This window comes from Nerophis ophidion, linkage group LG01 (genome assembly GCF_033978795.1).
Source record: "Nerophis ophidion isolate RoL-2023_Sa linkage group LG01, RoL_Noph_v1.0, whole genome shotgun sequence".
In the NCBI taxonomy this organism is placed as follows: domain Eukaryota; kingdom Metazoa; phylum Chordata; class Actinopteri; order Syngnathiformes; family Syngnathidae; genus Nerophis; species Nerophis ophidion.
The window spans coordinates 83,559,116-83,586,618 of NC_084611.1; the positions used below are offsets into that span (position 1 = coordinate 83,559,116).

The window sequence follows — 27,503 nt, forward strand, 5'->3', positions numbered from 1 at the left end:
AAATTAGCTAAAAAAAAAAAATTGTAATGCTAATTTTAGCATGCTAACAGTTGGAATGTGTTAAGTACCAAGTCATATGACTATGAAGCATACGCATGTAAAATTTGCTAAAAAAAAAAAATTGTAATGCCAATTTAAGCATGCTAACAGTTGGAATGTGTTAAGTGCCAAGTCATATGACTATGAAGCATACGCATGTAAAATTAGCTAAAAAAGTTAGAATGCTATTGTTGACATGCTACAAGTTGCAATGCTTTAAGTACCAAGTCATATGACTATGAAGAATACACATGTAAAATTAGCAAAAAAAGTTAGAATGCTAACATTAACATGCTAACAGTTTTAAGGTGTTGAGGACAAAGTCGTATGACTATGAAGCCTACGCATGTCAAATGAGCTAAAAAACTTAGAATGCGTCAAGTACCAAGTCATATGACTATGAAGCCAGCACATGCTAAAATTAGCTAAAAAAAAAAATTGTAATGCTAATTTTAGCATGCTAACAGTTGGAATGTGTTAAGTACCAAGTCATATGACTATGAAGCATACGCATGTAAAATTAGCTAAAAAAGTTAGAATGCTATTGGTAACATGCTACAAGTTGGAATGCGTTAAGTACCAAGTCATATGACTATGAAGAATACACATGTAAAATTAGCGAAAAAAGTTAGAATGCTAACATTAGCATGCTAACAGTTTTAAGGTGTTGAGTACAAAGTCGCATGACTATGAAGCCTACGCATGAAAAATTAGCTAAAAAAGTTAGAATGCTAACATTAGCATGCTAACAGTTTTAAGGTGTTGAATACAAAGTCGTATGACTATGAAGCCTACGCATGTAAAATGAGCTAAAAAAGTTAGAATGCTAACATTAGCATGCTAACAGTTTTAAAGTGTTAAATACAAAGTCGTATGACTATGAAGCCTACGCATGTAAAATGAGCTAAAAAAGTTAGAATGCGTTAAGTACCAAGTCATATGACTATGAAGCCAGCACATGCTAAAATTAGCTAAAAAAAAAATTGTAATGCTAATTTTAGCATGCTAACAGTTGGAATGTGTTAAGTACCAAGTCATATGACTATGAGGCATACACATGTAAAATTAGCTAAAAAAGTTAGAATGCTATTGTTGACATGCTACAAGTTGGAATGCTTTAAGTACCAAGTCATATGACTATGAAGAATACACATGTAAAATGAGCTAGAAAAGTTAGAATGCTAACATTAGCATGCTAACAGTTTTAAGGTGTTGAGTACAAAGTCGTATGACTATGAAGCCTACGCATGTCAAATGAGCTAAAAAAGTTAGAATGCGTTAAGTACCGAGTCGTATGACTATGAAGCCAGCACATGCTAAAATTAGCTAAAAAAAAAATTGTGATGCTAATTTTAGCATGCTAACAGTTGGAATGTGTTAAGTACCAAGTCATATGACTATGAAGCATACGCATGTAAAATTAGCTAAAAAAGTTAGAATGCTATTGTTGACCTTCTACAAGTTGCAATTGTTTAAGTACCAAGTCATATGACTATGAAGAATACACATGTAAAATTAGCGAAAAAAGTTAGAATGCTAACATTAGCATGCTAACAGTTTTAAGGTGTTGAGTACAAAGTCGTATGACTATGAAGCCTACGCATGTAAAATGAGCTAAAAAAGTTAGAATGCTAACATTAGCATGCTAACAGTTTTAAGGTGTTGAGTACAAAGTTGTATTACTATGAAGCCTACACATGTCAAATGAGCTAAAAAACTTAGAATGCGTTAAGTATCAAGTCATATGACTATGAAGCCAGCACATGCTAAAATTAGCTAAAAAAAAAAATTGTAATGCTAATTTTAGCATGCTAACAGTTGGAATGTGTTAAGTACCAAGTCATATGACTATGAAGCATACGCATGTAAAATTAGCTAAAAAAGTTAGAATGCTATTGTTGACATGCTACAAGTTGGAATGCGTTAAGTACCAAGTCATATGACTATGAAGAATACACTTGTAAAATTAGCGAAAAAAGTTAGAATGCTAACATTAGCATGCTAACAGTTTTAAGGTGTTGAGTACAAAGTCGTATGACTATGAAGCCTACGCATGTAAAATGAGCTAAAAAAGTTAGAATGCTAACATTAGCATGCTAACAGTTTTAAGGTGTTGAGTACAAAGTCGTATGACTATGAAGCCTACGCATGTAAAATGAGCTAAAAAAGTTAGAATGCTAACATTAGCATGCTAACAGTTTTAAAGTGTTAAATACAAAGTCGTATGACTATGAAGCCTACGCATGTCAAATGAGCTAAAAAAGTTAGAATGTGTTAAGTACCAAGTCATATGACTATGAAGCCAGCACATGCTAAAATTAGCTAAAAAAAAAAGTTGTAATGCTAATTTTAGCATGCTAACAGTTGGAATGTGTTAAGTACCAAGTCATATGACTATGAAGCATACGCATGTAAAATTAGCTAAAAAAGTTAGAATGCTATTGTTGACATGCTACAAGTTGGAATGCTTTAAGTACCAAGTCATATGACTATGAAGAATACACATGTAAGATTAGCGAAAAAAGTTAGAATGCTAACATTAGCATGCTAACAGTTTTAAGGTGTTGAGTACAAAGTCGTATGACTATGAAGCCTACGCATGTAAAATGAGCTAAAGAAGTTAGAATGCGTTAAGTACCAAGTCATATGACTATGAAGCTAGCACATGTTAAAATTAGCTAAAAAAAACAAATTGTAATGCTAATTTTAGCATGCTAACAGTTGGAATGTGTTAAGTACAAGTCATATGACTATGAAGCATACGCATGTAAAATTAGCTAAAAAAGTTAGAATGCTATTGTTGACATGCTACAAGTTGGAATGCTTTAAGTACCAAGTCATATGACTATGAAGAATACACATGTAAAATTAGCGAAAAATGTTAGAATGCTAACATATTCATGCTAACAGTTTTAAGGTGTTGAGTACAAAGTTGTATGACTATGAAGCCTACGCATGTAAAATGAGCTAAAAAAGTTAGAATGCTAACATTAGCATGCTAACAGTTTTAAGGTGTTGAGTACAAAGTCGTATGACTATGAAGCCTACGCATGTAAAATGAGCTAAAAAACTTAGAATGCGTTAAGTACCAAGTCATATGACTATGAAGCCAGCACATGCTAAAATTAGCTAAAAAAAAAACTGGAATGCTAATTTTAGCATGCTAACAGTTGGAATGTGTTAAGTACCAAGTCATATGACTATGAAGCATACGCATGTAAAATTAGCTAAAAAAGTTAGAATGCTATTGTTGACATGCTACAAGTTGGAATGCTTTAAGTACCAAGTCATATCACTATGAAGCCAGCACATGCTAAAATTAGCTAAAAAAAGTTGTGATGCTAATTTTAGCATGGTAATAGTTGGAATGTGTTAAGTACAAGTCATATGACTATGAAGCATACGCATGTAAAATTAGCTAAAAAAGTTTGAATGCTGTTGTTGACATGCTACAAGTTGGAATGCTTTAAGTACCAAGTCATATGACTATGAAGCCAGCACATGCTAAAATTAGCCCCCAAAAATATTGTAATGCTAATTTTAGCATGCTAACAGTTGGAATGTGCAAAATTCCAAGGCATGTGACTAGGAAGCGTATGCATGTAAATTTTGCTGAAAAAGTTAGAATATTAACATTAGCATGCTAACAGTTTTAAGGTGTTGAGTACAAAGTCGTATGACTATGAAGCCTACGCATGTAAAATGAGCTAAAAAAGTTAGAATGCGTTAAGTACCAAGTCATATGACTATGAAGCCAGCACGTGTTAAAATTAGCTAAAAAAAAAATTGTAATGCTAATTTTAGCATGCTAACAGTTGGAATGTGTTAAGTACAAGTCATATGACTATGAAGCATACGCATGTAAAATTAGCTAAAAAAGTTAGAATGCTATTGTTGACATGCTACAAGTTGGAATGCGTTAAGTACCAAGTCATATGACTATGAAGAATACACATGTAAAATTAGCGAAAAAAGTTAGAATGCTAACATTAGCATGCTAACAGTTTTAAGGTGTTGAGTACAAAGTCATATGACTATGAAGCCTACGCATGTAAAATGAGCTAAAAAAGTTAGAATGCTAACATTAGCATGCTAACAGTTTTAAGGTGTTGAGTACAAAGTCGTATGACTATGAAGCCTACGCATGTCAAATGAGCTAAAAAACTTAGAATGCGTTAAGTACCAAGTCATATGACTATGAAGCCAGCACTTGCTAAAATTAGCTAAAAAAAAAGTTGTAATGCTAATTTTAGCATGCTAACAGTTGGAATGCGTTAAGTACCAAGTCGTATGACTATGAAGCATACGCATGTAAAATTAGCTAAAAAAGTTAGAATGCTATTGTTGACATGCTACAAGTTGGAATGCTTTAAGTACCAAGTCATATGGCTATGAAGAATACACATGTAAAATTAGCGAAAAAAGTTAGAATGCTAACATTAGCATGCTAACAGTTTTAAGGTGTTGAGTACAAAGTCGTATGACTATGAAGCCTACGCATGTCGAATGAGCTAAAAAAGTTAGAATGCTAACATTAGCATGCTAACAGTTTTAAGGTGTTTATTACAAAGTCGTATGACTACGAAGCCTACGCATGTAAATGAGCTAAAAAAGTTAGAATGCGTTAAGTACCAAGTCATATGACTATGAAGCCAGCACATGCTAAAATTAGCTAAAAAAAAAAATTGTAATGCTAATTTTAGCATGCTAACAGTTGGAATGTGTTAAGTACCAAGTCATATGACTATGAAGAATACACATGTAAAATTAGCTAAAAAAGTTAGAATGCTAACATTAGCATGCTAACAGTTTTAAGGTGTTGAGTACAAAGTCGTATGACTATGAATCCTACGCATGTCAAATGAGCTAAAAAAGTTAGAATGCTAACATTAGCATGCTAACAGTTTTAAGGTGTTGAGTACAAAGTCGTATGACTATGAAGCCTACGCATGTAAAATGAGCTAAAAAAGTTAGAATGCGTTAAGTACCAAGTCATATGACTATGGAGCCAGCACATGCTAAAATTAGCTAAAAAAAAGTTGTAATGCTAATTTTAGCATGCTAACAGTTGGAATGTGTTAAGTACCAAGTCATATGACTATGAATTATACGCATGTAAAATTAGCTAAAAAAGTTAGAATGCTATTGGTAACATGCTACAAGTTGGAATGCGTTAAGTACCAAGTCATATGACTATGAAGAATACACATGTAAAATTAGCGAAAAAAGTTAGAATGCTAACATTAGCATGCTAACAGTTTTAAGGTGTTGAGTACAAAGTCGTATGACTATGAAGCCTACGCATGAAAAATTAACTAAAAAAGTTAGAATGCTAACATTAGCATGCTAACAGTTTTAAGGTGTTGAATACAAAGTCGTATGACTATGAAGCCTACGCATGTAAAATGAGCTAAAAAAGTTAGAATGCTAACATTAGCATGCTAACAGTTTTAAAGTGTTAAATACAAAGTCGTATGACTATGAAGCCTACGCATGTAAAATGAGCTAAAAAAGTTAGAATGCGTTAAGTACCAAGTCATATGACTATGAAGCCAGCACATGCTAAAATTAGCTAAAAAAAAAATTGTAATGCTAATTTTAGCATGCTAACAGTTGGAATGTGTTAAGTACCAAGTCATATGACTATGAGGCATACACATGTAAAATTAGCTAAAAAAGTTAGAATGCTATTGTTGACATGCTACAAGTTGGAATGCTTTAAGTACCAAGTCATATGACTATGAAGAATACACATGTAAAATGAGCTAGAAAAGTTAGAATGCTAACATTAGCATGCTAACAGTTTTAAGGTGTTGAGTACAAAGTCGTATGACTATGAAGCCTACGCATGTAAAATTAGCTAAAAAAGTTAGAATGCTATTGTTGACCTTCTATAAGTTGCAATTGTTTAAGTACCAAGTCATATGACTATGAAGAATACACATGTAAAATTAGCGAAAAAAGTTAGAATGCTAACATTAGCATGCTAACAGTTTTAAGGTGTTGAGTACAAAGTCGTATGACTATGAAGCCTACGCATGTAAAATGAGCTAAAAAAGTTAGAATGCTAACATTAGCATGCTAACAGTTTTAAGGTGTTGAGTACAAAGTTGTATGACTATGAAGCCTACACATGTCAAATGAGCTAAAAAACTTAGAATGCGTTAAGTATCAAGTCATATGACTATGAAGCCAGCACATGCTAAAATTAGCTAAAAAAAAAAATTGTAATGCTAATTTTAGCATGCTAACAGTTGGAATGTGTTAAGTACCAAGTCATATGACTATGAAGCATACGCATGTAAAATTAGCTAAAAAAGTTAGAATGCTATTGTTGACATGCTACAAGTTGGAATGCGTTAAGTACCAAGTCATATGACTATGAAGAATACACTTGTAAAATTAGCGAAAAAAGTTAGAATGCTAACATTAGCATGCTAACAGTTTTAAGGTGTTGAGTACAAAGTCGTATGACTATGAAGCCTACGCATGTAAAATGAGCTAAAAAAGTTAGAATGCTAACATTAGCATGCTAACAGTTTTAAGGTGTTGAGTACAAAGTCGTATGACTATGAAGCCTACGCATGTAAAATGAGCTAAAAAAGTTAGAATGCTAACATTAGCATGCTAACAGTTTTAAAGTGTTAAATACAAAGTCGTATGACTATGAAGCCTACGCATGTCAAATGAGCTAAAAAAGTTAGAATGTGTTAAGTACCAAGTCATATGACTATGAAGCCAGCACATGCTAAAATTAGCTAAAAAAAAAGTTGTAATGCTAATTTTAGCATGCTAACAGTTGGAATGTGTTAAGTACCAAGTCATATGACTATGAAGCATACGCATGTAAAATTAGCTAAAAAAGTTAGAATGCTATTGTTGACATGCTACAAGTTGGAATGCTTTAAGTACCAAGTCATATGACTATGAAGAATACACATGTAAAATTAGCGAAAAAAGTTAGAATGCTAACATTAGCATGCTAACAGTTTTAAGGTGTTGAGTACAAAGTCGTATGACTATGAAGCCTACGCATGTAAAATGAGCTAAAGAAGTTAGAATGCGTTAAGTACCAAGTCATATGACTATGAAGCCAGCACATGTTAAAATTAGCTAAAAAAAACAAATTGTAATGCTAATTTTAGCATGCTAACAGTTGGAATGTGTTAAGTACAAGTCATATGACTATGTAGCATACGCATGTAAAATTAGCTAAAAAAGTTAGAATGCTATTGTTGACATGCTACAAGTTGGAATGCTTTAAGTACCAAGTCATATGACTATGAAGAATACACATGTAAAATTAGCGAAAAATGTTAGAATGCTAACATATTCATTCTAACAGTTTTAAGGTGTTGAGTACAAAGTTGTATGACTATGAAGCCTACGCATGTAAAATGAGCTAAAAAAGTTAGAATGCTAACATTAGAGTGCTAACAGTTTTAAGGTGTTGAGTACAAAGTCGTATGACTATGAAGCCTACGCATGTCAAATGAGCTAAAAAAGTTAGAATGCGTTAAGTACCAAGTCATATGACTATGAAGCCAGCACATGCTAAAATTAGCTAAAAAAAAAACTGGAATGCTAATTTTAGCATGCTAACAGTTGGAATGTGTTAAGTACCAAGTCATATGACTATGAAGCATACGCATGTAAAATTAGCTAAAAAAGTTAGAATGCTATTGTTGACATGCTACAAGTTGGAATGCTTTAAGTACCAAGTCATATCACTATGAAGCCAGCACATGCTAAAATTAGCTAAAAAAAGTTGTAATGCTAATTTTAGCATGGTAATAGTTGGAATGTGTTAAGTACAAGTCATATGACTATGAAGCATACGCATGTAAAATTAGCTAAAAAAGTTCGAATGCTGTTGTTGACATGCTACAAGTTGGAATGCTTTAAGTACCAAGTCATATGACTATGAAGCCAGCACATGCTAAAATTAGCCCCCAAAAATATTGTAATGCTAATTTTAGCATGCTAACAGTTGGAATGTGCAAACTTCCAAGGCATGTGACTAGGAAGCGTATGCATGTAAATTTTGCTGAAAAAGTTAGAATGCTAACATTAGCATGCTAACAGTTTTAAGGTGTTGAGTACAAAGTCGTATGACTATGAAGCCTACGCATGTAAAATGAGCTAAAAAAGTTAGAATGCGTTAAGTACCAAGTCATATGACTATGAAGCCAGCACATGTTAAAATTAGCTAAAAAAAAAATTGTAATGCTAATTTTAGCATGCTAACAGTTGGAATGTGTTAAGTACAAGTCATATGACTATGAAGCATACGCATGTAAAATTAGCTAAAAAAGTTAGAATGCTATTGTTGACATGCTACAAGTTGGAATGCGTTAAGTACCAAGTCATATGACTATGAAGAATACACATGTAAAATTAGCGAAAAAAGTTAGAATGCTAACATTAGCATGCTAACAGTTTTAAGGTGTTGAGTACAAAGTCATATGACTATGAAGCCTACGCATGTAAAATGAGCTAAAAAAGTTAGAATGCTAACATTAGCATGCTAACAGTTTTAAGGTGTTGAGTACAAAGTCGTATGACTATGAAGCCTACGCATGTCAAATGAGCTAAAAAACTTAGAATGCGTTAAGTACCAAGTCATATGACTATGAAGCCAGCACTTGCTAAAATTAGCTAAAAAAAAAGTTGTAATGCTAATTTTAGCATGCTAACAGTTGGAATGCGTTAAGTACCAAGTCAAATGACTATGAAGCATACGCATGTAAAATTAGCTAAAAAAGTTAGAATGCTATTGTTGACATGCTACAAGTTGGAATGCTTTAAGTACCAAGTCATATGACTATGAAGAATACACATGTAAAATTAGCGAAAAAAGTTAGAATGCTAACATTAGCATGCTAACAGTTTTAAGGTGTTGAGTACAAAGTCGTATGACTATGAAGCCTACGCATGTAAAATGAGCTAAAAAAGTTAGAATGCTAACATTAGCATGCTAAAAGTTTTAAGGTGTTGCGTACAAAGTCGTATGACTATGAAGCCTACGCATGTCAAATGAGCTAAAAAAGTTAGAATGCGTTAAGTACCAAGTCATATGACTATGAAGCCAGCACATGCTAAAATTAGCTAAAAAAAAATAATTGTAATGCTAATTTTAGCATGCTAACAGTTGGAATGTGTTAAGTACCAAGTCATATGACTATGAAGCATACGCATGTAAAATTAGCTAAAAAAGTTAGAATGCTATTGTTGACATGCTACAAGTTGGAATGCGTTAAGTACCAAGTCATATGACTATGAAGAATACACATGTAAAATTAGCGAAAAAAGTTAAAATGCTAACATTAGCATGCTAACGGTTTTAAGGTGTTGAGTACAAAGTCGTATGACTATGAAGCCTACGTATGTAAAATGAGCTAAAAAAGTTAGAATGCTAACCTTAGCATGCTAACAGTTTTAAGATGTTGAGCACAAAGTCGTATGACTATGAAGCCTACGCATGTCAAATGAGATAAAAAAAAGTTATAATGCGTTAAGTACCAAGTCATATGACTATGAAGCCAGCACATGCTAAAATTAGCTAAAAAAAAAAAATGGTGATGCTAATTTTAGCATGCTAACAGTTGGAATGTGTTAAGTACCAAGTCATATGACAATGAAGCATACGCATGTAAAATTAGCTAAAAAAGTTAGAATGCTATTGTTGACATGCTACAAGTTGGAATGCTTTAAGTACCAAGTCATATGACTATGAAGAATACACATGTAAAATTAGCGAAAAAAGTTAGAATGCTAACATTAGCATGCTAACAGTTTTAAGGTGTTGAGTACAAAGTCGTATGACTATGAAGCCTATGCATGTAAAATGAGCTAGAAAAGTTAGAATGCTAACATTTGCATGCTAACAGTTTTAAGGTGTTGAGTACAAAGTCGTATGACTATGAAGCTTACGCATGTAAAATGAGCTAAAAAAGTTAGAATGCGTTAAGTACCAAGTCATATGACTATGAAGCCAGCACATGCTAAAATTAGCTAAAAAAAAATTGTAATGCTAATTTTAGCATGCTAACAGTTGGAATGTGTTAAGTACCAAGTCATATGACTATGAAGCATACGCATGTAAAATTAGCTCAAAAAGTTAGAATGCTATTGTTGACATGCTACAAGTTGGAATGCTTTAAGTACCAAGTCATATGACTATGAAGCCAGCACATGCTAAAATTAGCCCCCCAAAAAATTGTAATGCTAATTTTAGCATGCTAACGGTTGGAATGTGCCAAGTTCCAAGGCATATGACTATGAAGCGTATGCATGTAAATTTAGCTGAAAAACTTAGAATGCTAACATTAGCATGCTAACAGTTTTAAGGTGTTGAGTACAAAGTCGTATGACTATGAAGCCTACGCATGTCAAATGAGCTAAAAAACTTAGAATGCGTTAAGTACCAAGTCATATGACTATGAAGCCAGCACATGCTAAAATTAGCTTAAAAAAAATTGTAATGCTAATTTTAGCATGCTAATAGTTGGAATGTGGTAAGTACCAAGTCATATGACTATGAAGCATACGCATGTAAAATTAGCTAAAAAAGTTAGAATGCTATTGTTGACATGCTACAAGTTGGAATGCTTTAAGTACCAAGTCATATGACTATGAAGCCAGCACATGCTAAAATTAGCTAAAAAAAATTGTAATGCTAATTTTAGCATGCTAACAGTTGGAATGTGTTAAGTACCAAGTCACATGACTATGAAGCATACGCATGTAAAATGAGCTAAAAAAGTTAGAATGCTATTGTTGACATGCTACAAGTTGGAATGCGTTAAGTACCAAGTCATATGACTATGAAGAATACACATGTAAAATTAGCGAAAAAAGTTAGAATGCTAACATTAGCATGCTAGCAGTTTTAAGGTGTTGAGTACAAAGTCGTATGACTATGAAGCCTACGCATGTCAAATGAGCTAAAAAACTTAGAATGCGTTAAGTACCAAGTCATATGACTATGAAGCCAGCACATGCTAAAATTAGCTAAAAAAAAATTGTAATGCTAATTTTAGCATGCTAACAGTTGGAATGTGTTAAGTACCAAGTCATATGACTATGAAGCATACGCATGTAAAATTAGCTAAAAAAGTTAGAATGCTATTGTTGACATGCTACAAGTTGGAATGCTTTAAGTACCAAGTCATATGACTATGAAGCCAGCACATGCTAAAATTAGCTAAAAAAAAATTGTAATGCTAATTTTAGCATGCTAACAGTTGGAATGTGTTAAGTACCAAGTCATATGACTATGAAGCATACGCATGTAAAATTAGCATAAAAAGTTAGAATGCTATTGTTGACATGCTACAAGTTGGAATGCTTTAAGTACCAAGTCATATGACTATGAAGCCAGCACATGCTAAAATTAGCTAAAAAAAGTTGTAATGCTAATTTTAGCATGCTAATAGTTGGAATGTGTTAAGTACAAGTCATATGACTATGAAGCATACGCGTGTAAAATTAGCTAAAAAAGTTTGAATGCCATTGTTGACATGCTACAAGTTGGAATGCTTTAAGTACCAAGTCATATGACTATGAAGCCAGCACATGCTAAAATTTGCTAAAAAAAGTTGTAATGCTAATTTTAGCATGCTAATAGTTGGAATGTGTTAAGTACAAGTCATATGACTATGAAGCATACGCATGTAAAATTAGCTAAAAAAGTTTGAATGCCATTGTTGACATGCTACAAGTTGGAATGCTTTAAGTACCAAGTCATATGACTATGAAGCCAGCACATGCTAAAATTAGCTAAAAAAAAGTTGTAATGCTAATTTTAGCATGCTAACAGTTGGAATGTGTTAAGTACCAAGTCATATGACTCTGAAGCATACGCATGTAAAATGAGCTAAAAAAGTTAGAATGCTATTGTTGACATGCTACAAGTTGGAATGCGTTAAGTACCAAGTCATATAACTATGAAGAATACACATGTAAAATTAGCGAAAAAAGTTAGAATGCTAACATTAGCATGCTAGCAGTTTTAAGGTGTTGAGTACAAAGTCGTATGACTATGAAGCCTACGCATGTCAAATGAGCTAAAAAACTTAGAATGCGTTAAGTACCAAGTCATATGACTATGAAGCCAGCACATGCTAAAATTAGCTAAAAAAAAATTGTAATGCTAATTTTAGCATGCTAACAGTTGGAATGTGTTAAGTACCAAGTCATATGACTATGAAGCATACGCATGTAAAATTAGCTAAAAAAGTTAGAATGCTATTGTTGACATGCTACAAGTTGGAATGCTTTAAGTACCAAGTCATATGACTATGAAGCCAGCACATGCTAAAATTAGCTAAAAAAAAATTGTAATGCTAATTTTAGCATGCTAACAGTTGGAATGTGTTAAGTACCAAGTCATATGACTATGAAGCATACGCATGTAAAATTAGCATAAAAAGTTAGAATGCTATTGTTGACATGCTACAAGTTGGAATGCTTTAAGTACCAAGTCATATGACTATGAAGCCAGCACATGCTAAAATTAGCTAAAAAAAGTTGTAATGCTAATTTTAGCATGCTAATAGTTGGAATGTGTTAAGTACAAGTCATATGACTATGAAGCATACGCGTGTAAAATTAGCTAAAAAAGTTTGAATGCCATTGTTGACATGCTACAAGTTGGAATGCTTTAAGTACCAAGTCATATGACTATGAAGCCAGCACATGCTAAAATTTGCTAAAAAAAGTTGTAATGCTAATTTTAGCATGCTAATAGTTGGAATGTGTTAAGTACAAGTCATATGACTATGAAGCATACGCATGTAAAATTAGCTAAAAAAGTTTGAATGCCATTGTTGACATGCTACAAGTTGGAATGCTTTAAGTACCAAGTCATATGACTATGAAGCCAGCACATGCTAAAATTAGCTAAAAAAAAGTTGTAATGCTAATTTTAGCATGCTAACAGTTGGAATGTGTTAAGTACCAAGTCATATGACTATGAAGAATACACATGTAAAATTAGCGAAAAATGTTAGAATGCTAATCTTAGCATGCTAACAGTTGGAATCCGTTAAGTACCAAGTATATATATACATATATATATATATATATATATATATATATATATATATATATATATATATATATACTTGCAATGTGTATAAAAAATGTTAATGGAGGGATTTGAAGTTTTTTTAGAGGTGACCCTTTTTCGCTGCATCGTTCAAGTGTTTTTTATCATCTTTAAAATCCTAATAAAAAAAAAAAATTAAAACACGTGTGTCCTTGTCTTTTATAATGATTATGAACGGCAAAATTCAGTTAAAAAAAAGACTAGTTTTGTGCCTCCAGAGGAAAGAATGAACATAAAAGATATTAGCGCTCTATTCATTTATTAGTCTGTTGACTCAGACTCTGTCTACACCCTCCAAGGCCACTGGTCACGGACAGAAATAGCAAGAAGAGACATATTATTATTCTTTCTCCCCTGATGATTACTTGTCTGTCCTTCCTCTGCGCAAGTCTCCATTGTTTCACTCTTATTTCCCCGGATAGCATTCCTTCTTACATCTCACTTGCTTCGCTTTTTCTTTAAGGTCTCCATGTTCACTGCCTGAATGCACAGATTTGCTCGACTGAGCAGTATTTTGTGAGATGGCTTAACTTTCATGCATTTCCCGATTTGATCAACCGTAAAGTCAATTAAAAAATGGAAAATACTCTGGCAGAACCTAAAGCTCTTAAATAATTAACGGACTAAGTCCAGGTCCGTATAGAAAGGTGTCTGTGTTCGGACTGGGTGCGCCAGTTAGAGATCCCTGTTCTCCTTTGACAAGCAAGGTAAATGTTTACATAGAAACTAATAATCAGACTAAAAACCCATTCAGATTAAAAAATGTTTCATATCAACACATCAATCGGAAGATTATGATCCGGAAAGAAATTTCATTCCGAACGAGAGAAGGGGGTTTATACCGATCATTATTCCGAGTACATGTACACAGCTCTTCGGATCGTGTCTCTATGCTTGAGGTAAGATCACCTTCACTACGGGGGTGTGCCATGTCCGCATTACGCGTTTCCGCCTTTGAGACAGCTGGATGTTTACACCGAGCAGCAAATATGGCGGGAGGGAAGCCAAATGGGTTTGTTGACAATACATCTATCTTGTTATTCTCAGGGCATTCAATCGATCGCAAATGGACTGTTTTGTTTTTCTTAGAAGACGTTACGCTTCTCATCCAAGGAGGCTTCATCAGTTCATGCTCATAGACCGTCTGGTCAGCTCTAGTTGTAGACTTAAGACTTAGATTGGTCAGATCTAGTCGGATTTAGATCCGACCAACCTAACTCTAAGACTAGATCCGACCAATCTAAGTCTAAGACTAGATCTGGCTAGATCATTTAATCAATCGCAAATGGACTGTTTGGTTTGTATTAGAAGACGTTTCTCTTCTCAACCAAATAGACTTCATTTAATGCTCATAGACCGTCTGGTCAGCTCTAGTTTTAAACTTAAGACTTAGATTGGTCGGATCTAGTCAGATTTAGATTCCGACCAATCTAAGTCTAGGACTAGATCCGACCAATCTAAGTCTAAGACTAGATCTGGCTAGACCATTTAATTAATCGCAAATGGACTGTTTGGTTTGTATTAGAAGACATTTCTCTTCTCAACCAAATAGACTTCATTTAATGCTCATAGACCATCTGGTCAGATTTAGTCTTAGACTTATGACTTAGATTGGTCAGAGCTAGATATGGTCAAACTAAGTCTAAGACTAGATCCAACCAATCGAAGTTTAAGACTAGATCTAGCGACATCGTTTAATTGATCGCAGGTGGACTGTTCTGTTTGTCTTAGAAGACATTTCGCCTCTCCTCCAAGCTGGTTCATACTCATAGATTGTCTGGTCAGATCTAGTCTTAGATTTAAGACTCATATTGGTCAGATCTAGTCAGATCTAAAGCTGATCTATCTCAGTCTCAGACTAAATCCGAAAAATCGAAGTCTAAGACTAGATCTGGCTAGATCATTTAATCAATCGCAAATGGACTGTTTGGTTTGTCTTAGAAGACGTTTCTCTTCTCAACCAAATAGACGTCATTTAATGCTCATAGACCATATGGTCAGATTTAGTCTTAGACTAAAGACTTAGATTGGTCAGATCTAGATATGACCAAACTAAGTCTAAGACTAGATCCAACCAATCGAAGTCCAAGACTAGATCTAGTGAGATCGTTTAATTGATCCCAGGTGGACTGTTTGGTTTGTCTTAGAAGACGTTTCTCTTCTCACCCACATAGACGTCATTTAATGCTCATAGACCTTCTGGTCAGATCTAGCCTTAGACGTAAGCCAAAGATTGGTCAGATATAAATCTGACCAATCTAAGTCTAAGGCTAGATCCAACCAATCAAAGTCTAAGACTAGATCTAGCTCGATCGTTTAATTGATCGCATATGGACTTTTCGGTTTGTCTTAGAAGAGGTTTTGCCCCTCCTCCAAGCAGGCTCAGTTCATACTCATTGATTGACTGGTCAGATCTAGTCTTAGATTTAAGACTCATATTGGTCAGATCTGGTCCGATCTAAAGCTAATCAATCTCAGTCTCAGACTACATCCCACCAATCCAAGTCTAAGACTAGATCTGGCTAGATCATTTAATCGATCGCAAATGTACTGTTCGGTTTGTCTTAGAAGACGTTTCGCCTCTCATCCAAATAGACATAATTTATATCTCATAGACCATCTGGTCAGATCTAGTCTTAAACTTAAGACTTAGACTGGTCGGATATAAATCTGACCAATTTAAGTCCAAGACTAGATCAAACCAAGACTAGATCTAGCTAGATTGTTTAATTGATCGCAAATGGACTGTTCGGTTTGTCTTAAAAGAGGTTTTGCCTCTCCTCCAAGCAGGCTCAGTTCATACTCATTGATTGTCTGGTCAGATCTAGTCTGAGATTTAAGACTCATATTGGTCAGATCTGGTCCGATCTAAAGCTGATCAATCTCAGTCTCAGACTACATCCCACCAATCCAAGTCTAAGACTAGATCTGGCTAGATCATTTAATCGATCGCAAATGTACTGTTCGGTTTGTCTTAGAAGACGTTTCGCCTCTCATCCAAATAGACATAATTTATATCTCATAGACCATCTGGTCAGATCTAGTCTTAAACTTAAGACTTAGACTGGTCGGATATAAATCTGACCAATTTAAGTCCAAGACTAGATCAAACCAAGACTAGATCTAGCTAGATTGTTTAATTGATCGCAAATGGACTGTTCGGTTTGTCTTAGAAGAGGTTTTGCCTCTCCTCCAAGCAGGCTCAGTTCATACTCATTGATTGTCTGGTCAGATCTAGTCTGAGATTTAAGACTCATATTGGTCAGATCTGGTCCGATCTAAAGCTGATCAATCTCAGTCTCAGACTAAATCCCACCAATCCAAGTCTAAGACTAGATCTGGCTAGATCATTTAATCAATCGCAAATGTACTGTTTGGTTTGTCTTAGAAGACATTTCGCCTCTCATCCAAATAGACATCATTTATAGCTCATTGACCATCTGGTCAGATCTGGTCTTAGACGTAAGCCTTAGATTGGTCAGATATAAATCTGACCAATTTAAGTCTAAGACTAGATCAAACCAAGACTAGATCTAGCTAGATCGTTCAATTGATCGCATATGGACTGTTCGGTTTGTCTTAGAAGAGGTTTCACCTCTCCTCCAAGCAGGCTCAGTTCATACGCATTGATTGTCTGGTCAGATGTAGTCTTAGATTTAAGACTCATATTGGTCTGATGTGGTCCGATCTAAAGCTGATCAATCTCAGTCTCAGACTACATCCCACCAATCCAAGTCCAAGACTAGGTCTGGCTAGATCATTTAATCGATCCCAAATGTACTGTTTGGTTTGTCTTAGAAGACATTTCGCCTCTCATCAAAATAAACATAATTTATAGCTCATAGACCATCTGGTCAGATCTGGTCTTAGACGTAAGCCTTAGATTGGTCAGATATAAATATGACCAATTTAAGTCTAAGACTAGATCAAACCAATCGAAGTTTAATCAATCAATCAATCAATGTTTATTTATATAGCCCTAAATCACAAATGTCTCAAAGGACTGTACAAACCATTACGACTACGACATCCTCGGAAGAACCCACATAAGTTTAAGACTAGATCTAGCTAGATTGTTTAATTGATCGCATATGGACTGTTCGGTTTGTCTTAGAAGAGGTTTCGCCTCTCCTCCAAGCAGGCTCAGTTCATGCTCATTGATTGTCTGGTCAGATCTAGTCTTAGATTTAAGACTCATATTGGTCAGATATAGTCAGATCTAAAGTTGATCAATCTCAGTCTCAGACTAAATCCGACCAATCTAAGTCTAAGACTAGATGTGGATAGATAATTTAATCGATCGCAAATGTACTGTTCGGTTTGTCTTGGAAGACATTTCGCCTCTCATCCAAATAGACATCATTTTATAGCCCATAGACCATCTGGTCAGATCTAGTCTTAGACGTAAGCCTTAGATTGGTCAGATATAAATATGACCAATTTAAGTCTAAGACTAGATCAAACCAATCGAAGTTTAATCAATCAATCAATCAATGTTTATTTATATAGCCCTAAATCACAAATGTCTCAAAGGACTGTACAAACCATTACGACTACGACATCCTCAGAAGAACCCACATAAGTTTAAGACTAGATCTAGCTAGATTGTTTAATTGATCGCATATGGACTGTTCGGTTTGTCTTAGAAGAGGTTTCGCCTCTCCTCCAAGCAGGCTCAGTTCATACTCATTGATTGTCTGGTCAGATCTAGTCTGAGATTTAAGACTCATATTGGTCAGATCTGGTCCGATCTAAAGCTGATCAATCTCAGTCTCAGACTAAATCCAACCAATTTAAGTCTAAGACTAAATCTGGATGGATCATTTAATCGATTGCAAATGGACTGTTTGTTTTGTCTTAGAAGACGTTTTGCCTCTCTTTCAAATAGATGTCATTTAATGCTCATAAACCCTCTGGTCAGATTTAGTCTTAGACTTAAGACTCAGTTTGGTCGGATCTAGATCCAACCAATATAAGACTAGATCCAACCAATGAAAGTCTAAGACTAGATCTAGCGAGATCATTTAATTGATTGCAGATGGACTGTTTGGTTTGTCTTAGAAGATGTTTCGTCTCTCCTCCAAACAGCCTTCATTAGTTCATGCTCATAGATGGTCTGGTCAGATGTAGTCATAGATTTAAGACTCATATTGGTCAGATCTAAAGCTGATCAATCTCAGTCTTAGACTACATCCCACCAATTGAAGTCTAAGACTAGATCTGGCTAGATCTTTTAATCGATCGCAAATGGACTGTTTGGTTTGTCTTAGAAGACGTTTCGCCTGTCATCCAAATAGACATAATATATAGCTCATAGACCATATGGTCAAACCTAGTCTTAGACTTAAGACTTAAACTGGTCAGATCTGACCAATCTAAGTCCAAGACTAAATCTGACCAATTGAAGTTAAGACTATATCTTGCTGGATCATTGAATTGATCGTCAATTGACTGTTCGGTTTGTCTTAGAAGAGGTTTCACCTCTCATTAAAGGAGGTTTCATCAGTTCATGCTAATAAATTCTCTGGTCAGATCTAGTCTTTGACATAAGGCTCATATTGGTCAGATCTAAAGCTGATCAATCACAGTCTCAGAGTACATCCCACCAATCGAAGTCTAAGACGAGATATGGACTAGATCCAGGTCATTGCATTATTCTCAGAAAATTATATCGATCACAATTGGACTGTTTGGTTTGTCTTAAGACAAATAGGCTTCATTAGTTCATGCTCATATACTTTGATTGGTGGGATTAAGTCTTGGATTTAAACTGGTCAGATCTTGTCCAGCCAATCTCAGTCTAGGACTAGATCTGACCAATCTAAGTCTATGAACCATGAACTGATGAAGCCTACTTGGATGAAAGGCGAAACATCTTTTAAGACAAACCAAACGGTCCAATTACGATCAGTAGAATGCCCTGAGAATAATACAACTACAACTTTATACCTGCATGAATGAGAACATCCACAGACAACTTTTTTTTTAGAAACTTTAAGAGGAATTAAGATTGTTTAATGCCTTAATGATCGAAAGGCTAGAAACACCAAGTTGGACAAACAAATTAATGAAAAACTGGAGGTTGCTTGACTTGACCAAACTATCAAATGATTGAAGGCTTTCCCAACAATGCTAAAAGTCCAGCTCCCAGTTTTACTGTCTGTTGAGGACTTCATGGTAAATCGATGCTGAAAAACTTGTCTTTCAACGGCGTAGATGTTGTTTTGGAGGAGGAAAATGTTAACACGCCCGAGGACTGCAACAACAACTGAGCGGTTCATCAGGAAGATAACACCAGCTGATGTACAAAAACACTGCGCTAAAACAAGGAAAAATTAAAGGCCAACTAAAACCCACTACTAGCGACCACGCAGTCTGATAGTTTATATATCAATGATGAAATATTAACATTGCAACACATGCCATTACGGCCGGTTTAGTTTACTAAATTGCAATTTAAAATTTCGCGCGGAAGTATCATGCTAAAACGTCGCGGCATGCTCGTGACATCACGCATTGTAGAGGACATCTTGTTCCAGCACCGTACCCATTTATAAGTCGGTTGTTTTCATCGCATAATTCCACAGTATTCTGGACTTCTGTGTCGCTGAATCTTTTGCAATTTGTTCAATGAATAACAAAGACGTCAAAGAAGAAAGCTGTAGGTGGGAAGCGGTGCATTGCGGCCGCCTTCAGCAACACAAACACAGCCGGTGTTTCATTGTTTACATTCCCAAAAGATGACGGTGAAGCTTAAATATGGACGCTGAGATCATTATCCATGCGTTTGTTACGTCTCGTCTCGATTACTGTAACGTATTATTTTTGGGTCTCCCCATGTCTAGCATTAAAAGATTACAGTTGGTACAAAATGCGGCTGCTGGACTTTTGACAAGAACAAGAAAGTTTGATCACATTACGCCTGTACTGGCTCACCTGCACTGGCTTCCTGTGCACTTAAGATGTGACTTTAAGGTTTTACTACTTACGTATAAAATACTACACGGTCTAGCTCCAGCCTATCTTGCCGATTGTATTGTACCATATGTCCCTGCAAGAAATCTGCGTTCAAAGGACTCCGGCTTATTAGTGATTCCCAAAGCCCAAAAAAAGTCTGCGGGCTATAGAGCGTTTTCCGTTCGGGCTCCAGTACTCTGGAATGCCCTCCCGGTAACAGTTCGAGATGCCACCTCAGTAGAAGCATTTAAGTCTCACCTTAAAACTCATTTGTATACTCTAGCCTTTAAATAGACTCCCTTTTTAGACCAGTTGATCTGCCGTTTCTTTTCTTTTTCTCCTATGTCCCACTCTCCCTTGTGGAGGGGGTCCGGTCCGATCCGGTGGCCATGTACCGCTTGCCTGTGTATCGGCTGGGGACATGTCTGCGCTGCTGATCCGCCTCCGCTTGGGATGTTTTCCTGCTGGCTCCGCTGTGAACGGGACTCTCGCTGCTGTGTTGGATCCGCTTTGGACTGGACTCTCGCGACTGTTTTGGATCCATTATGGATTGAACTTTCACAGTATCATGTTAGACCCGCTCGACATCCATTGCTTTCCTCCTCTCCAAGGTTCTCATAGTCATCATTGTCACCGACGTCCCACTGGGTGTGAGTTTTCCTTGCCCTTATGTGGGCCTACCGAGGATGTCGTAGTGGTTTGTGCAGCCCTTTGAGACACTAGTGATTTAGGGCTATATAAGTAAACATCGATTGATTGATTGATTGATTGAACAGAGCGGTCAAGCGAACATGGTTGGATTGGACCACACACACAAAAAGTACAGTGTATTATGCAGCGATCATTTCGAAAGATCTTGTTTCAAAGAGAGTCCCTTGCGAAGGGCAGAGATGGGCATCGCCACCACCCGTCGATTGGTGCTGAAGAAAGGTGCCTTCAGGTTGTACAGGTACGACCATATAATCTCACTAAAACACTAGTAACACAATAAGCAGATAAGGGATTTTCCAGAATTATCCTAGTAAAATTGTCTAACAACATCTGAATCGCTCCCACTGTATAGTCTTTTTTTTTTTCTTCTAGTCCTTCACTCTCACTTTCCTCATCCACAAATCTTTCATCCTCTTTCTCGGTCCGATGTGAGGAGCTCACAACTCTGCGCGTGCTCAGATGGTTTATTCTAATTAAATGCTTGGCGCAAGAATAATCTCATCATGATTGATCAATTTGATTTAGCGTTTAAGAGTAAACTGTTGATTTGGAATTCCGGTCAACCAAGTTTTAGATAAGATTAGAGAAACAGTGCACATGTTAACATAGCCGCTAAAGTACTCGTCATCGTCAGACTTGCCACTGATAGTCTGTTTGGGTTTTAGTTTTCCTCTGTGTTTAGTATTTTCCTGTCCTTAGTTCCTCTTATTTTGGTTCAGCTTCCTGTTTGTCTCCCTGTGTGTTGTTTTCCCGCAGTTGCGGCTGATTGGCACCTGGCCACACCTGTAGTCAATCAGCCCGCTCCTATTTTACCTGCTTCGGTCCTCCAGTGAGTGCTGGATTATTGTCGCTCTTGTGTCGATGTCGTCATTACAGCTACTACCTGTCGTGCTGCTATTTGTCCTTGTTGTCGTAGCGGTAAGCTGTTCCTGTTAGCTATTTGTAGTTTGTTTTCTCCTAACTTTTTGGTTTCGGGTTTTCTTGTTAGCCATTAGCTGTTTCCCGTTTTTCTGTTTGCTACCCGCTAGCTTCCACGCTAGGCCCCTTTTTTGTTTTTTTGCTCGCTTTTCTTTGTTATCCACCCAAGTGCGCGCTTTTTGTTGTACCCCTTTGGATTGTTCTTGTTTTAATATTTATATTAAATCAATCAATCAATCAATCAATCAATGTTTACTTATATAGCCCTAAATCACTAGTGTCTCAAAGGGCTGCATGTTTTTTCATGTTTTCTCACTCCCTGCCGGCCTCCATCTCTGCATCTTGGGGTTCGTCAACAACAAACTATGACAAGAATTAGTCTTTAATAAATAAATGTACCGTGTTCCCTCGTTTAACGCTGGGGTTATGTTCTAAAAAATACCCGTGTAGTAGCAGTTATTTTTTCTTCTCGTTTTTGTTCATTTTATATTTTTTTCATTTATCGAGCATTTTTTTCGTTTACATGTTGTTGTTTTTATTTTTATTTTTTTGTTTACAGTACTGTCAGTTTATTATTTTTTTGTTTCCTATACATGTTTTAAGTCTGTAAAACCCCTAACTAACCACACACTTTACAAACTTCTCTTAGACAGGCATTCTGTTTCCTGCTAGATACCTGTTAGCTTCCACGCTAGGCCTTTTGTTTGTTATCCGCCCACGTGCACCTTTTGGTTTTAGCCTTTTGTTTGGTTTTGTTCTAGTTGTTTATATTAAAACCATGTTTTCTCACTCCATGCCTGCCTCCTTCTCTGCATCTTGGGGTTCGTCAACAACAAACTATGACAAGAATTAGTCTTTAATAAATAAATGTATGGTGTTCCCTCGTTTAACGCTGGGGTTACGTTGTAAAAAATACTTGTTTTAAGTGAAATCAGTGTAGTAGTAGTTTATTTTTTTTCTCGTTTTTGTTAATTTTATATTTTGTTCATTTACCGTGCATGTTTTTTCGTTTACATGTTGTTGTTTTTATTTTTATTTTTTTGTTTACAGTACTGTCAGTTTATGTTTTTTTGTTTCCTATACATGTTTTAAGTCTGTAAAACCCCTAACTAACCACACACTTTACAAACTTCTTAGACAGGCATTCTGTTTCCTGCTAGATACCTGTTAGCTTCCACGCTAGGCCTTTTGTTTGTTATCCGCCCACGTGCGCGCTTTTGGTTTGAACCCTTTGTTTGGTTTTGTTCTAGTTGTTTATATTAAAACCATGTTTTTCACTCCATGCCTGCCTCCTTCTCTGCATCTTGGGGTTCGTCAACAACAAACTATGACAAGAATTAGTCTTTAATAAATAAATGTACGGTGTTCCCTCGTATAACGCTTGGGTCACGTTCTAAAAAAATACCCGTTTTAAGTGAAATCAGTGTAGTAGTAGTTATATTTTTTCCCCGTTTTTGTTCATTTTATATTTTTTTCTTTTACCGTTCATGTTTTTTTGTTTACATGTTGTTTTTATTTTTATTTTTTTGTTTACAGTACCGTCAGTTTATTTATTTTTTGTTTCCTATACATGTTTTAAGTCTGTAAAACCCCTAACTAACCACACACTTTACAAACTTCTCTTAGACAGGCATTCTGTTTCCTGCTAGATACCTGTTAGCTTCCACGCTAGGCCTTTTGTTTGTTATCCGCCCACGTGCGCCTTTTGGTTTGAACCTTTTGTTTGGTTTTGTTCTAGATGTTTATATTAAAACCATGTTTTCTCACTCCATGCCTGCCTCCTTCTCTGCATCTTGGGGTTCGTCAACAACAAACTATGACAAGAATTAGTCTTTGATAAATAAATGTACGGTGTTCCCTCGTTTAACGCTGGGGTTACGTTCTAAAAAATACCCGTTTTAAGTGAAATCAGTGTAGTAGTAGTTATTTTTATTTCTCGTTTTTGTTCATTTTATAATTTTTTCATTTACCGTGCATGTTTTGTCGTTTACATGTTTTTATTTTTATTTTTTTTGTTTACAGTACTGTCAGTTTATGTTTTTTTGTTCCCTATACATGTTTTAAGTCTGTAAAACCCCTAACTAACCACACACTTTACAAACTTCTCTTAGACAGGCATTCTGTTTCCTGCTAGATACCTGTTAGCTCCCACGCTAGGCCTTTTGTTTGTTATCCGCCCACGTGCACTTTTTGGTTTGAACCTTTTGTTTGGTTTTGTTCTAGTTGTTTATATTAAAACCATGTTTTTTCACTCCATGCTTGCCTCTTTCTCTGTATCTTGGGGTTCGTCAACAACAAACTATGACAAGAATTAGTCTTTAATAAATAAATGTACGGTGTTCCCTTGTTTAACGCTGGGGTTAAGTTCTAAAAAATACTTGTTTTAAGTGAAATCAGTGTAGTAGTAGTTATATTTTTTCCCGTTTTTGTTCATTTTATATTTTTTTCTTTTACCGTGCATGTTTTTTCGTTTACATTTTTTATTTTTTTTTTGTTTACAGTACTGTCAGTTTATGTTTTTTTGTTTCCTAAACATGTTTTAAGTCTGTAAAACCCCTAACTAACCACACACTTTACAAACTTCTTAGACAGGCATTCTGTTTCCTGCTAGATACCTGTTAGCTTCCACGCTAGGCCTTTTGTTTGTTATCCGCCCACGTGCGCCTTTTGGTTTGAACCATTTGTTTGGTTTTGTTCTAGTTGTTTATATTAAAACCATGTTTTCTCACTCCATGCCTGCCTCCTTCTCTGCATCTCAAGGTTCGTCAACAACAAACTTTGACAGTCATATTAGTTTCGACACCTTTTGGCATACGTACCCTTGTTTTAGTCGAGGCTTAGGCCACTCCTCCTGACAAACCAAGATGGCGAAGGTCCCAAAGCTGATCTCGCGCCGCCGGTTCATCACAGCGATGGGGGCGCAGATCAGGGACGATACGGCCCACACCACGCCGACCGTTGCCAGGATGCGTCGACGTGTGAACATGGAGCGGGCCCTCAGCGGCGAGCGGACGCTGTAGTAACGGTTGACGCTGATGACGGTCAGCGTCAGAACGCTGGCCGACACGGAGACGGCTTGCGTGAAGGGCACGGCTCGACACAGGAGGTCCCCGTAAACCCAGGCGGTGTAGATCTGACTGGCCAGCGTGATGGGCATGCACACGCACACCACGGCCAGGTCGCACACGGCCAGGTTAACCAGCAGGGTGCGGGTGGCGCTGATGCCCGCCAGCCGCCGGCTGCGTCTGTTGGTGAGGACGCGCAGGGACATCAGGTTGCCCACGAAGCCCAGAACGAAGGACAGGCAGTACATGAGCATCAGGGCGATGGTGCTGGGCTCGTGCAGCGTCCACAGCAGCATGCTCTCTAGGTCGGCCAGCTCGTTGAGGGACGGGAGGGTATAGCCCGGGGCGGACTGCGCCGGGGGCGGCAGCATGAGGGCCCCGCTGGCGTTGAGTCTTTCCTGGAACGGGGAAAAGCTGGGATCCGCCGAGCTCCAGTCGGTGGGACGGTTTTGCAGAGAGTCCATGCTTGCCTGGACGATCAATTTTCACAGGAAATTTGGTCCGAAACTCAAACAGGAATCGGAAAGTTCATCCATCGTCCACAGGAACACCACAACTAATCGAGCTTCATCCCAGCATTCAGCATTCTCTTTGCCTTTGTCGATTGTTTTCACTACAAATGCCTTAATTTCAAGAAATTGAATCATGACCAAACATGATCTAACAGCTTTCTGACGGCACAGTTCTACTTGCGTTCTTTGCAAAGGTGGCGATCCGTTTCCAAACCTGGGAACAGACTTTTGACTTAGTCTCTTCAGTAGCTGCAAAACTGCACGAATCTCTCTTTGAAGTCCGTCCACAGTTGCAGTCCAGGAGCAGAAGAGTCCAAAAGAAGGACAGGTTTTTGGAGAAATAGTACAAAAAAACCTAAAAACACCCAACTCCTCATCCAGGCTGCCTTATTTGTTTCTCCATCGCCGCGAGGGACTGTCACCATGTCATCTGCGTCTGATAGACTTTCTCGCCTTCCAGGCAGGTGAATCCCACGTGTGACGAAGCCAACCGCTCCTCGGGTCTGCCTGCGGAGGGAAATAGATTTCTTTTTGTCCTTTAAAGGCGTCAAAAAGATGGGGAAGGGGTGGATCGCATGCTAAAAAAACCACAATGGCGATTGATTGATTGATTCTTATTCCCCAGCTTGACGAGCCCTCTCTGCCCCTGGCCGTCAATAATTCAATGGGAAGTCAAATGTCAGAATACATGACTGTAGAAGTGGAGAAAAGAAAAAGCTTCGGTTCACTCACCTGCGCTCCGGTGAGACGGTGAAGCTGCTAACGAGGCTGATAAATTAAACAATTAGCCCGTACGGATCCAGTCCGCTATGGGATGCTGTCTGCGCTCCGGCGGCAGGCAGGCGAGAGCTCTGCAAAGCCCGCCGCTGAAAGACTGAACGGGAGTCCAAGACAGAAAGGAAGGTGCGCGCACACCCACACACACACACACACACACACACACACACACACACACACACACACACACACACACACACATATAAATATAGAGAGAGAGAGCGTAGAGCAGGGGTCACCAACCTTTTTGAAACCAAGAGCTTCTTCTTGGGTGCTGATTAATGCGAAGGGCTACCAGTTTGATACACACTTAAATAAATTGCCAGAAATAGCCAATTTGCTCAATTTACCTTTAATAAATAAATCTATATATATATATATTCTAAAAAATGGGTATTTCTGTCTGTCATTCCCTCGTACATTTTTTTTCCTTTTACGGAAAGTTTTTTTGTAGAGAATAAATGATGAAAAAAAACACTTAATTGAACGGTTTAAAAGAGGAGAAAACAGGAAAAAAGTGAAAATTAAATTTTGAAACATAGTTTATCTTCAATTTCGACTCTTTAAAATTCAAAATTCCACCGAAAAAAGAAGAGAAAAACTAGCTAATTCGAATATTTTTGAAAAAAAAAATAATAATAAAAATTAATGGAACATCGTTAGTAATTTTTCCTGATTAAGATTAATTTTAGAATTTTGATGACATGTTTTAAATAGGTTAAAATCCAATCTGCATTTTGTTAGAATATATAACAAATTGGACCAAGCTATATTTCTAACAAGGAAAAATCATTATTTCTTCTAGATTTTCCAGAACAAATTTTTTTAAAGAAATTCAAAAGACTTTGAAATAAGATTTAAATTTGATTCTACAGAATTTTTTTGATTTGCCAGAATTTTTTTTTTAAATTTTTATCATAATGAGTTTTAAGAAACATTTTACAAATATTCTTCGTCGAAAAAACAGAAGCTAAAATGAAGAATTAAATTAAAATGTATTTATTATTATTTACAATTGAAAAAAACAAAAACAAACTTGAATATTGATTTAAATTGTCAGGAAAGAAGAGGAAGGAATTTAAAAGGTAAAAAGGTATATGTGTTTAAAAATCCTAAAATCATTTTTAAGGTTGTATTTTTTTCTCTAAAATTGTCTTTCTGAAAGTTATAAGAAGCAAAGTAAAAAAAAAAATTTATTTATTTAAACAAGAGAAGACCAAGTCTTTAAAATATTTTCTTGGATTTTCAAATTCTATTTGAGTTTTGTCTCTGTTAGAATTAAAAATGTCGAGCAAAACGAGACCAGCTTGCTAGTAAATAAAAAAAATTAAAAAAATTGAGGCAGCTCACTGGTAAGTGCTGATATTTAAGCTATTTTTACAACAGGCAAGTGGGCGACTCATCTGGTCCTTA

The 27,503-nt window shown here is 36.4% G+C and overlaps 1 protein-coding gene across 1 annotated transcript in view; it reads right to left on the reverse strand.

Moving 5' to 3' along the window:
• Window positions 1–26,179, reverse strand: part of LOC133560735 (neuropeptide FF receptor 2-like) — a 31,373-nt gene extending 5,194 nt beyond the window's left edge. The window contains exons 1-2 of the mRNA XM_061913597.1: window positions 26,046–26,179; window positions 24,556–25,820 (exon numbers count right to left, since the gene is read on the reverse strand). Coding sequence (XP_061769581.1) covers window positions 24,556–25,265 — 710 coding nt within the window. The 5' untranslated portion in view covers window positions 25,266–25,820; window positions 26,046–26,179. The remainder of the gene's footprint in view (window positions 1–24,555; window positions 25,821–26,045) is intronic.
• Between the last annotated feature and the right edge of the window lie 1,324 nt (window positions 26,180–27,503).